At 46.6% G+C, this 16835-nt stretch overlaps 1 protein-coding gene across 6 annotated transcripts in view; it reads left to right on the top strand.

Moving 5' to 3' along the window:
- Positions 1–16835, top strand: part of PLCG2 (phospholipase C gamma 2) — a 174614-nt gene that overhangs the window by 142477 nt on the left and 15302 nt on the right. For all 6 annotated transcript variants that reach the window (XM_072731458.1, XM_072731455.1, XM_072731457.1 and 3 more), the window contains 6 exons: positions 930–1032; positions 2332–2541; positions 3868–4013; positions 4767–4881; positions 5694–5861; positions 11431–11519. In XM_072731458.1, the coding sequence (XP_072587559.1) occupies positions 930–1032; positions 2332–2541; positions 3868–4013; positions 4767–4881; positions 5694–5861; positions 11431–11519 (831 nt within the window). The remainder of the gene's footprint in view (positions 1–929; positions 1033–2331; positions 2542–3867; positions 4014–4766; positions 4882–5693; positions 5862–11430; positions 11520–16835) is intronic.

Below are 16835 nucleotides of genomic sequence, written 5' to 3'. Positions count from 1 at the left end.
CAGGAGGTAATCTCGTGGACTGGCAGAGGAAAGATGACAAGGGTACAGGATAAGGGGCAGGAGGTCACTGCTGTGGTTCAGGGGGACCCTGGAGATGAAATCTGGGTCATTTTAGAAAAAATCTTCTCTAGGAGATGATGTGCTGACAAGAGTGAGGCCGAGTGTAGAGGCATCTGGTCTTCTCACTGGCCCACTGTGGAGTGTGTTTCAACCCTGTGTGCTGAAGTTTCTTTGCAAAATGGACACAAGTTCTACCTCTTGGGGGGAGGTGGAGGCTACCCCAAGTAATATCCATCACGTACTTAGCGTGTGATGCCCAAAGCTGAGCAGCTCTATATATAATTATCTCTCCAAGTTCCCCCTTTGCCAGTGGGAGAAAGAGTCAGGATTTGGTGAGACCTGGGAGAGTTGGCCTGGTTCGGGGTGAAGCAAGTACTCATCCTCACACAATGGACACCCAGTGGATAGTGTGTCCTCCAAAGGGAAATGGCACATGGCTTGGGCCTGGAGAGAGCCTGTGTTGAGAGCTATGAATGGTGAAGGCAGAGGCCCACTGCAGGGAAGAGGGTACAGGGAACAGCAAGTTCTAACAAGGGTGTGCAGCACCCATGAGGATGTGGGGTCATGGGTTTGGAGAACCCTAAGAGTATGGTTGCAGGGAAATGGATGAGAGCAGAAGGTTGAGAAGAGTGGGATGCTGACAGAGGGGACCCCACCCCCATTCTTGGAAGCTGGGTCCAAGTAGACCCCAGTTCTGGGTGGAAACAGCGTAGGAATTTTGGAAGGCAGGAGAGGAGGGGCAGGGCAAAGGAAAGCTTCCACATGTTTAAAGGATCTGAGCCCTCAGGAAGCTGGAAGGGGGCAAGCGGGTCCCAGGGAGGAGAATGCGGGCCAGCCTCGGGGCTGATGCGGGGGGCTGGTTCCAACAGGAGAACAACATGAAGTACTGGGAGAAGAACCAGTCCATTGCCATCGAGCTCTCGGACCTGGTCGTCTACTGCAAGCCAACCAGCAAGACCAAGGACAATTTAGGTACCGTCTCCCCTGGCTTTGCCCCTTGCGTTCATTGAAAACCCTGCTTTCCTTTTGAGTCAAGTGCCGTCAGAAGGCAAGATGAGAGCAGCTCCTGCTCCTTTCCAACTGCTCTTTAAGCAGGAGCCTCCCCTCAAGTTTGTCCTCAGGATGGACGTGCAGCTGAATCAGGCCCTTCTGGTATTTTTGGGAGAAAAACTCTTGCAGGAGGTTCATTAGTTTCCCCCTCCTGCTTTAAGGGGTTACAGCAAGCTTCGTGGCTAAAGCCAGCACCTGTTTGTTTGCTCGCAGTCCTGGCAGCTAGAAGTCCAACTTCAGTGTCACTGGGCTGAAGTCCAAGTGCTGACCTGCTCCGTCCAGAGGTTCTAGGGGAGAGCTGCGCCTTGCCTCTTCTGGTGGCTGCCAGCATTCCTTGGCTTGTGGTCAAAAATCTCTACCTCTCTAATGCACAGACCCTACGTCTAGGGCCCAGATGATCTCCCCATTTTAGGCTCTTTAATCATATCTGCAAAGTCCCTTTGCCGGATAAGTTACACAGGAATAAGCTCCAGGAATCAGGACCTGGAGGTCTCTGGAGGCCATTCGGCTTGCCAGAAGCATTAAAAAATGAATCTTCTCAAATTCTCCAAAGGAGCAAGTTTTTGACTTCATAAGAGCCTGTTCATATTTTCTTCCCCCTTTCTTTGATCTTAAGAGTCTGTGATTCCAGGACAGAGGACCAGAGAAACAGCATTGAAAACTAGTTACCAGTCACTGGGCAGCTGGTCCCTCGGTTACTCCGGCAGAGTCTGAACTGGGCTCCACCAGACTCAGCACGTTTAGGGGCTGGTCACCACAGCTGCACGTTCCTGTACCTCTCCTCCCACCCCTCCCTGTAGAGACAGTCCCTCCTCTCCCATCCCTGCCTGCAGGTAGCAGCAGGTGGTGCCTGGCTCCCTCATCTTGTGTCCACAGCATCTTTAATCGGGAAGCCAGATCCTGAGCTCTCCCCTCCTGCTGATTGCCATGGTCATCCCTGTAACTGTACCAACTTTGGTGTTTTTGGGTACAAGGCTGGTGGGGGTTTTAGTCAAGACATAAATTACACTAATCCTAGACCAAAAGGGCTGTGGGAATGCTGGGATCCTCAGAGGCAAGGGCCCATAGCAGTACCACTTATGGCAGTAGCATCAGCACCATGGGACTGTCTTGCCTCTGAGGTCCCCGGTTTCAGTTTACAACCCAAGCGTCCAGCCGTTGCAGCAGGCGTTGAGAAAATGCATCAGACAGCATAAACGGTGACTCCCTCTCTTTGTGCAGAAAACCCTGACTTCCGAGAAATCCGGTCCTTTGTGGAGACAAAGGCAGACAGTGTTGTCAGACAGAAACCTGTTGACCTCCTGAAGTACAATCAGAAGGGCCTGACCCGTGTTTACCCGAAGGGACAGAGGGTGGACTCCTCCAACTACGACCCCTTTCGCCTCTGGCTGTGCGGCTCCCAGATGGTGGCACTCAATTTCCAGACTCCAGGTAAAGGAGCGTGGATGGTGGCGTCATTCCAGGCACGGTAGGCTGAGGCCACCAGCATGACCTGCTGTCCCAGATCTGTCAGGGCTCACCAAGCATGCTAGCGTGAGGCCCAGCAGCTGGAGTCAGAGAGTGGCATTTGTATCTGGCAGGTTCTGTGATGGCAGGTGACTGACCGGAGCAGGGTGGCTTAAGAGAGAAAGGAGATACTTGAGCTCATGTATTGAAAAAATCCAGGAGTTCTGGAAAAAAAAAAAATCCAACTGAGCTTCAGGCACAGCTGGACCCAGGTGTTCAATGGCTATTTTCAGGGAACTCTTCTCCTGGCCCATCCTTCTTTGAGGGCTTCATGCTCAGACGCTTTTGGAGGTGTTCACTGCTGAGAAAATTCAACACATAAAACTTTTACACCAATGGCAGCATAAATCACAGCGCTGTGCTCTTTTGTTGAGGGACCTATTCATCAGTAGTCTCCTTTATACTGTTTTAATGCCTGTGTAGGATTCCACTGAATGGAAACCTAATCTATTTAACAGGTGTCCTGCCAAGGCACTTCCCTCATTTGCTATTACAGATGGCCCTGTCCTCTGTAAGCTTACGTGAGCACCACTTCACAGATGGGGGCATCCAGCGTCCAGATGGAACACTCAGAGTGCAGGCCGGGTCCTCCAGCATTGGCACGTGGGCCAGCTTTCCTGAGGAGACCCACAGGACACCTGCACCCTGTAGTTCCTGAGCTCAGATGCCTCCTCACCAGACAGTCCTCCAGAGAAACTATGGGGTGGGAAGGCAAATTGGGAAGATGTTTGAATACACCTTTCCAGCGTGACTTCACCAACCTGGTTTTATCAGACTTTTCAATCTTGGTGCATCAGATAGGTACAAATTGACGTCCCGTTACAGGTAAGGCTTCCCTTATTAGGAGGGAGGTGAACCAGTTTTCCATGTATTTAGGAAGCATTTTCTCTTATGCAAACTGTTCCTGCTTCTTTCCTAATCTCGCTAATGGGGTGCAGGTATTTATAGCAACATTATCAGATCACTTTCGTGTGTGGATCTTTCCCGTCATTTTAGTTAAAGTGATTGTTTTTTTCCTGCAGTCTTAAGTGAAATTTAAAAATCAACTCTCAAAAAAGAGATTTAAGGAATTTTGAGCTTTGAGTAGGTTTTAGTGTCAGAATGGTGTTCACCAGTTGGGATTTTTTTGAGATGCAGAACTTAACAACTGCCTGAAATTATTTTTGGAGACAGGTATAAATCACTCCCCACCTAGCACCGCTGGCCCAAGAGGCTACGTTTCTTACAGCTGCAGTTCCCTTTCCTTCTCAGACAAGTATATGCAGATGAATCACGCCTTGTTCTCACTCAATGGGCGAACGGGCTACGTCCTACAGCCTGAGAGCATGAGGACGGAGAAGTATGACCCCATGCCACCTGAGTCCCAGAGGAAGATCCTGATGACTCTGTCAGTCAAGGTAACTCAGGCCCCTCTGCCTAGTGACACCTGTCATCTTGTTGAAACCATCGACACCCAGTCATTGTTTCAGGATCTGAATTACAGTGCACCCTAGGGTCCTAGGGAGGGGACTTGTTCACCTCCCCATGTGACCTGGCGGGGTGCGGTATGAATTAATCTCTTGCTGGCTTCAGCAGGGTCTCAGCGCGGTCAGCCTCCAGCCAGAGGAAGAGGGAAATCATGAGAAATGGCCATTCATGGAGTAGAGAGTGTCTCACCAGTGGCCAGTTTTAGGGGGTGAAAATGGTTAACATGTTCTCTGAAAGTTGGATGAATTGTCTCTTTATAAGACTTCTGGAAATTATGCAAGGTAGAGATTTGAAATGCATTTATCATACAATTAAGGAAGAAAAAATGCTGCATATGTAATGAAAAGTCTTTTTTAAAAAAAAAGGCCAATTACAAAAACTACCACTTTGTCCTCTGTTCTTTCCTGGGCTGTCTCTGGAGGTACTGTGTGGGCACAGGTGTGTGCGTGTCTGTGCTCAGGGGTGATGGCATGAGGGTTCCGATCCCACTTGTCCTCTGCACTCACTTCTCCCAGGAAGCAGTGGGGTGTCCACTGCAGGGGGTGGTCAGGGCTGGCTTGGTCCCCCCCAGGTCTGACTCCAGCCCCCAGGCTGAGCTCTGTGACACACCACCCGCACAGGATGTGCCCATGTTTCCCAGGATGGATCGGGGACAATTCTAGTACCTACCTTTGGTGTCCTAGGTTCTTGGGGCTCGCCATCTCCCCAAACTTGGACGAAGTATCGCGTGTCCCTTTGTGGAGGTGGAAATTTGTGGAGCTGAATATGACAACAACAAGTTTAAGACAACAGTCGTGAGTAAGTTGCATTATGTTGGGGGTTTTGTGTATCTTTATTGTCCAGGTCTTTTCCTTTATCTCTCATGCCTGCTCTGGTTCAGCTCGGGGAGGGGGGAACACAGGGCCCCGTGATTAACCAGTGAAACTGGTACCTGGGACTATTCTGGGCCATGAAGCCGGGATGGTCCTCTTTGGGACCCCTGCACCCTTTATCTACTGTGTCCAAGGCTAAGCAGCAGAGACACAGAGCATGTGGCTAACCCACAGGCAGCCCCCTAATCTGGTCATTTTATCCCATAGAGGGAAGTGAGGCTCAGAGAAATGTTTGCTCTTCCATTTGAAGCCAGGAGGAAATGGTCCATGTTTTAACGCCTGGGATCACTGCTCCTGTTGAAAGGCAGCCTGATGAACAACTCACGTGCGCACCAGTGAAATGGGCATTTCACAGGGGTGGCTGGTTCACCCTCTTCAAAGAGCCAGACCCATTTCCCCGTGGACGAGTGGTGCAGCTCCCCTCTCTGTGATTGTGATCTCTTCCAGACCTACCTACCTGTTCCTGCTATAGCTCCCCCTCCTTCCATACTCCAGGGAGCCGCGGTGGGAACTGTAGCAAGGGGACGTGGTCTCCTTTCTACGCTTACTAAGGATCAGACCTGTGACAGCAGCTTTACCAGGATTGCTCCTGGAAAAAGTATTTCTTAGGTCTTGGCATAGATGCATATTTATAGGGCTGCTAAGGAGACTCAAAGCCCCTTGAGGGATAATAGAGGTGATTTTACTAGGAGGAGGCTGGACAGAAGTAGCCTCTGCTGAGCCTTGATCTCCTTCCAGATGACAATGGCCTAAGCCCTGTTTGGGCTCCAACACAGGAGAAAGTGACCTTTGAAATTTACGACCCCAACCTGGCGTTTCTGCGCTTTGTGGTCTACGAGGAAGATATGTTCAGTGACCCCAATTTCCTTGCTCACGCCACTTACCCCATCAAAGGAATCAAATCAGGTAAGACGTTTTAATTAAGGTGTTTGCTTTGGGCTAGCATTTCCTTCGGTCTGTGCCGCTGCCTTTAGAAAGAATGAAGAAGCATTTCCCCCTGGTTTTTATTAAATTGTTGCAGAATGGACTGGGTGACTTGGACAGCTGATCACGTGGTTGTCACCATGCACTGGCACATGCACTAGGAGAGGCGGGGATCCTGGGCCCTTCACACTCAGGCCTCTGTGTGCAAAACTGGATTATTAGTTGCTTGTCTGCCTGACAGTAGTTTGGTCTCCTCTTGAAAGGCTAGGGGCTTTCGTGATTCATCTCCTGCTCTGCCTGGCTGGCACTGTGCCCTGGTGGGAAGACCAGGGCCCTGAGCACCTGTGAGTCACAGTCTCAGATCTGCCTCTTCCCACGTCATCAGAGCTTCACCTTCCTATTCTGTAAAATTGGAATGGTTGATAAACTTCTTCCAGTTGTTGTGATTTTTCTTCTGTGCTGAACAAAACCCCTTCCTGCCTCGAGGAGGGCCATTTTGTGTCAGCCTCCCGCCACGCCACACTGAGACGTATGACCAGCTATCTTATGAACAAAGAAACCAGGGCGCCTGGGTAGCTCAGTCGGTAAAGCACCTGCCTTCAGCTCAGGTCATGATCTTGGGGTCCTGGGATCAAGCCCCATGTTGGGCTCCATTCTCTGTGGGGAGTCTCCTTCTCCCTCTGGCACACACTCATGCTTTCTCTCAAATAAAATCTTTTTTTAATGTATTTTTTTATTGGAGTTCGATTTGCCAACATATAGTATAACACCCAGTGCTCATCCCATCAAGTGCCCTCCTCAGTGCCCGTCACCCAGTTAGCCCCATCCCCCAACCCGCCTCCCCTTCCACGTCCATTTCCTAGAGTTAGGAATCTCTCATGTTTTGTCACCCTCTCTAATCAAATAAATAAAATCTTAAAAAAAAAAAAAAGAAATAAAGTCTCATCCCCCACAATGCAGTCAGATATACCCCCAGGGCAGGGATTCAGGATGCAGGAGCTTAGTGCTGCTTTGTAAATGTGGCTGCCCTCATCTTCTCTCCTGCTGCATTATGTGTAACGTTTGACAAACCTTCACCCAATGCTGAATCCCTTTTCCCCCTTCCTTAGTATTGCTGAGGCATGACACACAAGATCATAGATCCTTCTGGAGTCCTCATAGGTCACTGTTCCCCAAGGATCATTTTTCAAGAGAAACCGATCTCTCATTTTCATGATTATACACCGATACAGTCTTTTTTTCTTGATGTCGTGTGGAAACCTTGTGTCTTGTTTCCTTTTTTTTTTTTTTTAACTTGAAACACATCGGATATTCCCTAAGTTTCTACCTTTCTTAATATCATAAGTCTGAGCATTTCCAGCACCTGCCTAACAGGGCATGTGTTTAGAGACTACAGGTCCCTGGGCTTGTGTCCAGGCTTCCCCTGGGAAGGGTCTGGGAAGGTGTAGGTTTATTAGCCAGCTCCTCAGCTGGCACTGCAAGAGGATGGAGCTCCATACCTCATCTTATCACCCAGGAAACGAATTCCTAAGCAAAGGAGTAGATGAACAACTTTAGAAACAGCCGTTCTCATAATTTTCTCTTAAGTATTCACCTGTAAGTCACTGAAGTCTAATCCTTGGTTCACCTGTCCACTCTGTCAGCTACTTTATTTTTTTAAAGATTTTATTTATTCATGAGAGACAGAGAGAGAGAGGCAGAGACACAGGCAGGGGGAGAAGCAGGCTCCATGCAGGGAGCACAAAGCGGGACTCGATCCTGGGTCTCCAGGATCATGGCCTGGGCTGAAGGCGGTGCTAAACCGCTGAGCCACCCGGGCTGCCCATCTGTCAGCTGCTGTAAACCCAGCAAGGAAGCTGCAGTTTCATCATGTGCCCTTTTAGAATACCAAATAAATAAAGCTTAGGAGAGATTTCTTTTTATGGTAACGATGTTTGTTCTTAACCCATGTCCTCTGGACTCATCGTGTGCAGACAGGCAGCTCTGCTTTCATGATCTGGTTACCGTGTCCTCTTGAAGGACAAGTGATGGGAGTTTTGTGGTTGCTTCCAATGCCTGAGAGCAAGATCAGAGTTGATGAACCCTTCCCCTTCCCCTTACCTTACCAGCCACCAAATTGTGTCTATTCATCTAGAAAATGCTAGGAGTTAGCTTGGAGAGATTTAAAATACAAAGAGCGGGGCGCCTCAGTGGCTTGGTCGGTGAAGTGTCTGCCTTGGGCTCAGGTCCTGATCCCAGGGTCTCCCTGGTTGGGCTCCCTGCATGCAGGGAACATGCTTCTTCCTTTCCTCTCTCTCATGCTTTCTCTCTCTCAAATAAAATCTTTAAAAAACACACAAAGAGCCGATATCAGAGATGATGAAAATGTGGCCTTCCTGCAGCTGTGAGCATGGTCAGTAAGGACCTTGTCTCACTCCTGTGCCACTTCCAGCAAAGCCAGGCACATCCATATTCAGAGAAGGGATGAAATGAACAATCCCCTTGTGCATGAGGCATTGGGGACCTTCTGAACTCACAGATAGACTCTGCCCATTGTCATTAGGGATGCACTTAAGCTTTGAAGGCAGATGGAGCTCAGAAAGGAAGGAAAACATCATTTATTGTGTTCTGTGCCTTAAACGCTTTAATCCTTACAACAATCCTGTGAAAGATTTTATCATCTCTGCTTTTTAAAACATGAGCACTTTGGGGCCTAGAGACATTAATTACCTTGCTCAAGGTCACACACCTGCAGGACCAGAGCTGGGCTACAGCCCCAGGAATGTGTGACCGTACACCCCACTTTTTTCTACGCCACAGGCCTCCCGTACTCCAAATAAGCCAAAATACTAAGCATGCTGCAAAAGAGCTGTCTGCTTCCCTTTCGTCTGTGACACAACCCAAACCAACAAGGATAAAACAGAAGCAAACTGTTTCTGGTAAAATTGGGAAACACCTCTCCACTCTAACCCCAAGATGCATGAAGGCTGCTCACAACATGAGGCCTGGCCACTGAAAGGAGGGATGTGGGGATGGAGCTCACTTCTCCAAATCTGGAGCCACCTGCTGAGTGTCACTTCTCAGCCAAAGGGCACCGCCATGTCCTTGGAGCACAGGGACTACCTGCTAGTCTTCCCAGTACCATGGAGCGCTCAGCAGTCCAGTACATTCTGACAGTCCATCAGTACCTAGATGACTTCTTCCAGTGTCCACAGACCAGCTCTTAGAGATGCAGAATCTCAGCCCCACCCCAGCCCCTAATTCAAATCCGCATTTTAATAAGATTTCCCTGACATCAAACCTGGAAGAGCTGAGGCTAGACTGCAGGAATGCTGTAGGTCTCCATGCAAAAAACAAGCCAGAAAACCAAGAAAAATCACATCATCTAGAAGAGGAGAACAGGTCAGAAAACCTTACAAGTCACGGAAGGCAACGTCCACAAAATCCTCCAAGGAAAAGTCTGGGCTGAGAGTTTTATACCCAATCACTCAAATGTAAAATCAAAGAACAGATGCGTTAGAGTATGTGCCATCCGAGGTCATAGTGAAGAAAATGAGAGGCCAAGTTTAGCTCACAAAGAGACTGGTAGAAGGACGCTTGGGTGGCTCAGCAGTTGAGCGTCTGCCTTTGGCCCGGGGTGTGATCCTGGAGACCCGGGATCGAGTCCCGCATCAGGCTCCCTGCATGGAGCCTGCTTCTCCCTCTGCCTGTGTCTCTGCCTCTCTCTCTCTCTGTCTCTCATGAATAAATAAATAAAATCTTTAAAAAAAAACACTGGTAGAGAAGTCCAGTAAAAAGGTGGTGAGCACTGGACATCTGAAATTGACACACAATAAAATGCACAAATTTTAAATCGGAAGAGCCCTGTCCACAAGTATTGAACTCCAGTTCATGAGATGCCTGCTGACGTATGCAGGGGGACGTGTACAGATGCCTTCACCTCCTTTTGAAATATATATATATACACACACCTGTATACTGGATGGAGTGTTGGGTACATGTGATTAAGAAATTGTAGTATAAGGTTAATGGTAGGGGTCTAGGTGGCCAGTATACAAGTGTTCCCTGAATATTACCTTCACTCTGCTGTAGGTGTGGAAACGTTATAGCCAAGTCTCCCTTTGTGGAAGAGTTATGGTTACAAAAATGAAAAACAATACAGCTCACCCTTGAACATTGTGGGGGTTGAGGGTATCCATCCCTCAAGCAGTCAAAAAGCCACCTGTGATTTTTGACTCCCCCAAAACCTAACAGCCTATTGTTGACTAAGAAGCCTTGTAACAGTTAGCACATACTTTGTATTTTATACCGTCTTCATAAAGTGAGCTGGAGAACATGTTAAGAAAATACCTGTACAGTACTATGCTTATGGGGAAAAAGTCTGTGTGTACAGTGGACCCGCACAGTTCAAACCTGTGTTGCTCAAGGGTCAACCGTATTATTTATACGCAATATCCTGTAGAGATGATAATACAGCTTACCCAAATTAGGGGAAAGAAGGAGAGAGGAGGGGTAGGCTTGCAATCTGTGCATTGACTTCCTTACCTTAAGCAGTGGGAAGGGAGAGAAGGATTAGTCATACTAATAAATACTGTTAAAGTTTCTCCAAGAGGTGGAAGACACAGAGGAAACAGTGGGAGTGCCCTGAGGCAGGCATTGCTTGTCCTGGAGAATCAGAAGATAGAATGCAAATAAGAAGCTTTTGAGAGGAACTGGGGTCATATCATCTCCAAGATACGTTAAATTCCATATGGTTTGGACTGCTTGCGTTAGGGTACCATCGTTAGCGACTTAAAAGAAACCTAAGACTGTATCTTGGGAAGATACTGTTAAAAGTGATGCCTTCTGGAAGAAGGGATTTTGAATGAGTAGGAACAAGACTTTAATTTTACTTCATATTTGTTTAGACTAAATTAAAACAAGCAAACTAACCAGCCTTTGAGATGTGTTGTCTTAAACCTTACTTAATAGGGGAAAAATCACCTCTACTTGAACACTCCCCTCTAAATAATAAGAAACACTTAAATGAGTGTCCTAATTATAAATGGAGAAAGGCTTTCAAAGGAAGATCAATAGTGCTATGGACTGCCAAGGGAAAGATTTCCTCCTATTGGAAATCTTTAAGGATGAAACACCCCCCCCCCCCCATCCTGTGCTTTGTAAAGGCAGACATAAAGGAGGGGATGCAAGGGTGCATTACTCCTTTGAGTCTTTTGGCCTCCGGAGTCAATTGTGACTTTTGGCCTTAAGGAATTGAACCACAGCTGCAGTCCCTCTAAATGTGTGATGTTCTGTAGGTTTTGATTTTTTTCAAGTGAATCATTTTCATGTCTACACGGCCGCTATTTTTAACTCCACTTCTCTTTGTGGGCTTGTCATTCAGGGTTGCATTCTGGAGCCCCTCTCCCTAGCCATCAGGATGGGACTTCTGGTTTCCAGAAAGTCAGCCCCCAGCGTAGGTCACTGATTTACCTGCTCCTGGCACTGGACATGTGATCCCCGGGTACCCCCAGGAAAGCTAAGGTCTGACATTAATGGCCTGTCTTTGCCTTGTCTTTACATTCTGCTGCAGGATTCAGATCTGTTCCTCTGAAGAACGGGTACAGTGAAGACATTGAGCTGGCTTCCCTCCTGGTTTTCTGTGAGATGCAGCCAGTCCTGGTGAGTAAAGACACACCAGTTGGGGTTTCCAGAGCTGTGTCTGCTGGTGGGGTGGAAATGGCCTCTGGGTACAGTTGTCTGGACTTAAACCCATTGGGAATTATCAAGCCAGACTTGACACATCATAGGAGAATTCCTCAGCGGTCCTAGGTTTTTCCTTCCAGCATTTCTTCCTTCTCAGAGAATGCTGTATGATTCCTTGAGTAGGTCATATATTTGGAAAGGGTGAGGCTGTTTGGAAGTTCCTTATGGTTTCCTTGCAGCAAGTAGAGTTGGGCAAGATAATGCTTTTCTAGAGAAGCTCACCCTTCCTATTTGCTCCCCCACTCCCCTCATTGGTCTCGAGAGTCCCTTCAGAAGGGCTGAGAGCATCCACCAGGTCTTGTTATGGCCGATGCTGGGGAAGGATGTTCACAGGGAGGGGCACTACTTTTGTCATTCTCTCGGCTACTGGAAGAGCCTACCACCATGGTCCTTTCGTTTTGTCAAGTCCTTGAAAATGCATGGTCTCTTCTTAGACTAACCAGTTTGGGGAGGGTTGGTGAGAAGCGCTTGGCCTTAGTGAATGCAGCACCAAGCTGGGATAGTTCATGTCTCGGGTTGGTAGGAGGATATCTGGATAAGTGATTTCAGAGCTTCACAATCCTCTTGATAGTCTCTCCCATAGAATGAAACCCACTTGGCATGTGTTTTTGTAAGATCCCATGACATGGCCAATTCATTCTCCCAAGATTTTTCCATTTCCCTACCATAAAACTTAGTATGGGCTGAGTGAGTGTGTGGTCACCCCACTTATCTTTGGAGAACCTAGAAAAACCATGGTTCTAGGCCCCAGCGTGCTGACGTGGGCTTGGTCAGTGCCCCTGGAAATGCATCTTCTTTTCTCTTCCTGGTCGTTCTCTGGGCAGAGAAATCACAGCCTCTAACTTGTTTTGGCTGTAAAAACTAAACGGGGATTTGGAAGTTGCTTATTTGGCAACTTCCAGAATAAAGCTGAGAACCATCCAACAGGGAAGGGAGATGGCAGGGGTGGAGATGCCTTTTCACAGCTGTCACCATAGTCCATGCAGTAAAAATTCATGGACTCAGAGGAGAGAACATTAGGCTTTTCTGCAGAGCTGTCTGCCTTACATTTAGTTTTAGCAATCTTGATAGTTTTCTACTTCACAGAGTATTTATAAACATAAATGGAAGAGGGTGCAAAGCTAAGGAGAGACCGACAAAGCAGCAAAAGCAGGAAGCGGACACATAAAAGACACAGTAGTTGGGGGGCCAGAGAACCTCAGTGACAGCCCGAGGGATCACTGGTGTTGGTATAAAATAGGCTCCTGATGACAATTGTGTCTTGAAAGGATCAGGTGATGCATAACGCACAGTTTTCCATTTTGAAACAAATTTTACTTGTCAATGCTTTAGACTAGGTCAAAATAAATGTTTCCGTATGAACTTTATAGTGTTCACTTGAACCTGTAATTATGGATTAAAAAAAAAATCACTCTTTGTGGTTCTTACTGTGATAGCAGTGTTTGGTCCTGAAAGGACAACTGAGCTAGTAATCAAGTCCTTACTTAGAATGCCCAAGGCTTAATTACATGGCTCTTTTGTCAGTTTATCACTAGTAAGACAGAGTCCTTTAAACAAGTCCATTAAAAAGACCTTGGCCAGAATACATCATTTTATATAATGGTTAAATGTACACGTGCATGTACACACAGCCCAGACTGTGCAAATTAGAATTTTATAATTTCTGGGAAGAGACGAGGAGGTAAAGTTAGCATTTGGTCTGATTCCTTCTCTCTCTAGGCCAGTGCTTCTTTATGGAAGTGTAAGAAAAATAATACAAATCTATGTGTCTAGTTTCTTTTTAAAAATTTGGTATTCTTCATATTTGGGACCGGATTGTCCCTTGCGGGGGCGGGGGGCTGTCCCCTGCATTTGGAATGTGGAGCAGCATCCCTGCCCCCTGTGTAACAACCAGACTATCTTCAGACATTGTTCAATGTCCCTTGGTTGGCAAAATTGCTTTAAGCGAAATTATAAACACTTTTCATACTGTTAATCTAATTTATTAGCATTTAAATGATGGGCAGGTTTTTCCATGGAGCGAACTGACCACTATTCTCCCGAGTTGAGCATTCATGAAATCCATTTACAAATAAGGCTTTCGTGAAATTCTTTTTTTTTTTTTTTGTTATTTTATTTATTTATGATAGTCACAGAGAGAAAGAGAGAGAGAGAGAGAGGCAGAGACACAGGCAGAGGGAGAAGCAGGCTCCATGCACCGGGAGCCCGACGTGGTATTCGATCCCGGGTCTCCAGGATTGTGCCCTGGGCCAAAGGCAGGCGCCAACCCGCTGCGCCACCCAGGGATCCCCCGCTTTCGTGAAATTCTTCATGTGATTATTATTTTCCTCCTTTAATTCAGAGTTATTTTCTTAGGAAACTGATTCCCAGATATGGAATCAGTTTTATTTATTTTTTAAAGATCTTATTTATTTGAGAGAGGGAACAGCATGAGCAGGGCAGGGGAGAGGCAGGGCAGAGGGAGAAGCAGGCTCCCTGCAGGGAGCCCCAACACCAGTCTGATCCCAGGACCCCGGGATCATGAGCAGAGCTGAAGGCAGACCCTTCACCGACTGAGCAGTTTATTTCGCAGGATGGCAAACCTGTAAAACTTGGAATCAGTAAGCTCGAAGACCCCTGGCTTAGTCAAGGATCTGTGATTCTGTTGCTGGGGGAAGGGGAACCAGCCCCATCCTGTCTGTGTACATAAAGGCCATCTGCAGACATTCCTGGAAAAATGATGTGATAAACTTGGTTTGAGATGGTGGTAGGACCCTATTGGTCTAGACATTGCTCTGCAAAGCTGTTGTAAACAACTTGGAAACATTAGAAATAACTTGGCAATACCAGCAGCAGAGAAACTTCTTAGTATATTTAAAAGAAAATATATTTATCTCAATTTGACTCCATGCAGGGAAGCTTCCTGTACGGGTGCTATTTGGGACCTCACGGTAGAGCATGGCAAGGAGTGGGGGCAGGGCTTGGGGTGCCAGGGGAGTGTTAACTTGCCCAGATCTGCACTCTGAAGGAGTTTTGGCAGGAAAGGTGTCTGAGTTATGTGCAAATCTCATTTCAGCTGATGGTTTTTTAAGCTTTCATTCCACATCTGTCACCTGGTTCTCAGGCATTCACAGGTGCCATTTGGTGTGACAAGGAGTCTCTAGGGGGGCTGAGCTGGGGGGTGGGCTAGACCCCGGCTTTCTCCTTGCCCAAAGTCAAACCTTGTTTTATTTACTACTGTATCTCCTGTCATGCTAGGGAGAGACTCTGGTAAATAGCCTCACAAAACACTGAGCCAGGGATTGATCCAGTAAGGGCTGGTTGGAACTTCAGGCTCTAGAAAACTCTCAATGAGCACTTCAAGCTGCTTCTGAAGAAGCCATTGATACATCACAATTGCTTTATCAATGCTCAGTCCTCTGCTCTGTTAGCTGTATATAGGGTGTACCAAAAAAAAAAAAATCCTTTCAACACTATTTTATTACCTCCTACTCTTGACAAGTTGTAAAACGAAGGAAGGGAGGGGGTTGAAAAAAAAAATCCCTATAAGCTACCTGCTTATAGCCACGGTTAGCATTTTGGCCTATTTCCTTTCATAGAATATGCATGCACATGTGCCCTTTATCTGCATCACAGATGACTTGAAGCATTTTTCTATGTTAGGATTTTCAAAGCCATCAATGCCTGTTTCATCAGATAAGGGTCCCTCGTTCCTTCACTCAGCCATTCTCTAGGTGATGGACAATTAGGGTGTTTGTACTTTTTAAATTTTATAAATAATGAAGGTCTTCATATAACCTTTTTTGATTAAAAATTATTTCCTAGGGCTTGATATTCAGTAATGGAATACTAGATCAGAAAGGAAGAAAGAAAAAAATCCTACATCTTTTTGAAAGCATATTGAATTATTCTCTGAAAGTAGTTTAAGTTGATGTATTTTATCCAGCCTTGCTGTTAATTGAAAAGGGTTTCCACTCAAATGATTTAAATTTGTGAGATTCAGAAGAATGGGACAGGAGAAAGTATGAAAACATGAATATTTATCCTAATCATCAATGGGCAAAGCTGACAGTACCTGGGATCTTGTGAGTACTGATCCTACAAGCAGATGGTACTGGGTGGGAGCTAAGGAGTGGAAAGACCAGAATGCTGTGGTTCCCAGTGAGGGCTCGGCCGGAAGACATGTGTGAATCCCTCTGCAGAAGGGCTAGGTAGCCCATGCTCTAAGACCCAGGATGGGGAGCCATACCCTGAGGCTGAGCTGGTCCTGGTTTTGGAAGATGGTGAAGATTGCCTTACAGTTGGGAAGACCCTCCTTATGCCTCAGCAGCTAGCGTTTGCCAGTTTGACCTCGAAGAGCAGAAATTTCTGTGTCTGCCACAAAGCCCCAACAACTTGATGTGACCATGAGTATGAAGTGGAAAAAGAAAAAAAAAAGCTGGCACACGGCAGTAAGAGGAAGATAGACCCAGATGGACTCCTGGTATAAGTGGCCGGCAATTGAAGTTGAGCCATTGGAAGCATCCAAAGAAGAACCCTAACATATAGATCATAAAAACTTTCAAGGGTATCTAAGTAGAGTACTGAAAAAGGCTTTTGGAATTTGAAACAAAAACCTGATTTCTTGAATTAAAAAATGTAACATACATGCAGAGACCTGCATCAGTGACCCAACATATAACATGGAAGAAATGTCTCACAATCCAGAGCAATACCACCATGAAGTGGGCTCAGAGAACAGATTCAAAGGACCTACATGCAAGCGTGTCCCCAAGAACAGAGTGGAACAGATGGGTGGGGAGCTATTAATGGAAGTTAATAGAGGGAACTTTCTCTTATTTGCTGCTTGAGAGGGTTTACTTGATTCCTGGAAGGGATGAACAGAAAACACACCACATTCCAAAAGTTGTGGTCTAGTACAGGCATACCTTGTTTTACTGGGCTCTGTAGGTACTGCATTTTTTACAGATTGAAAGTTTGTGGCAACCCTGTGTTGAGCAAGGGTAGTGGGCACCATTTTTCCAAAAGTATTTGCTCACTCCCTATCTCTGCTACTTTTTGGTAAAACTTTTCTTATGGGGCTCTTTGATATTACTGTTTTAGTTGTCTTGGAGCACCAAGGACCACACCCATATAAGACAGCAGACTTAAATGTAGTGTGTGTTCTGACTGCCATTCTCTTATCTCTTTCCCTGACACACAGTATACTTCAGTTAGGCCAGCTGATAACCCTATAGTGGCCTTTACATGCTC

Source organism: Vulpes vulpes, chromosome 12 (genome assembly GCF_048418805.1).
Source record: "Vulpes vulpes isolate BD-2025 chromosome 12, VulVul3, whole genome shotgun sequence".
In the NCBI taxonomy this organism is placed as follows: domain Eukaryota; kingdom Metazoa; phylum Chordata; class Mammalia; order Carnivora; family Canidae; genus Vulpes; species Vulpes vulpes.
This window is presented reverse-complemented; position numbering and strand designations above follow the sequence as displayed.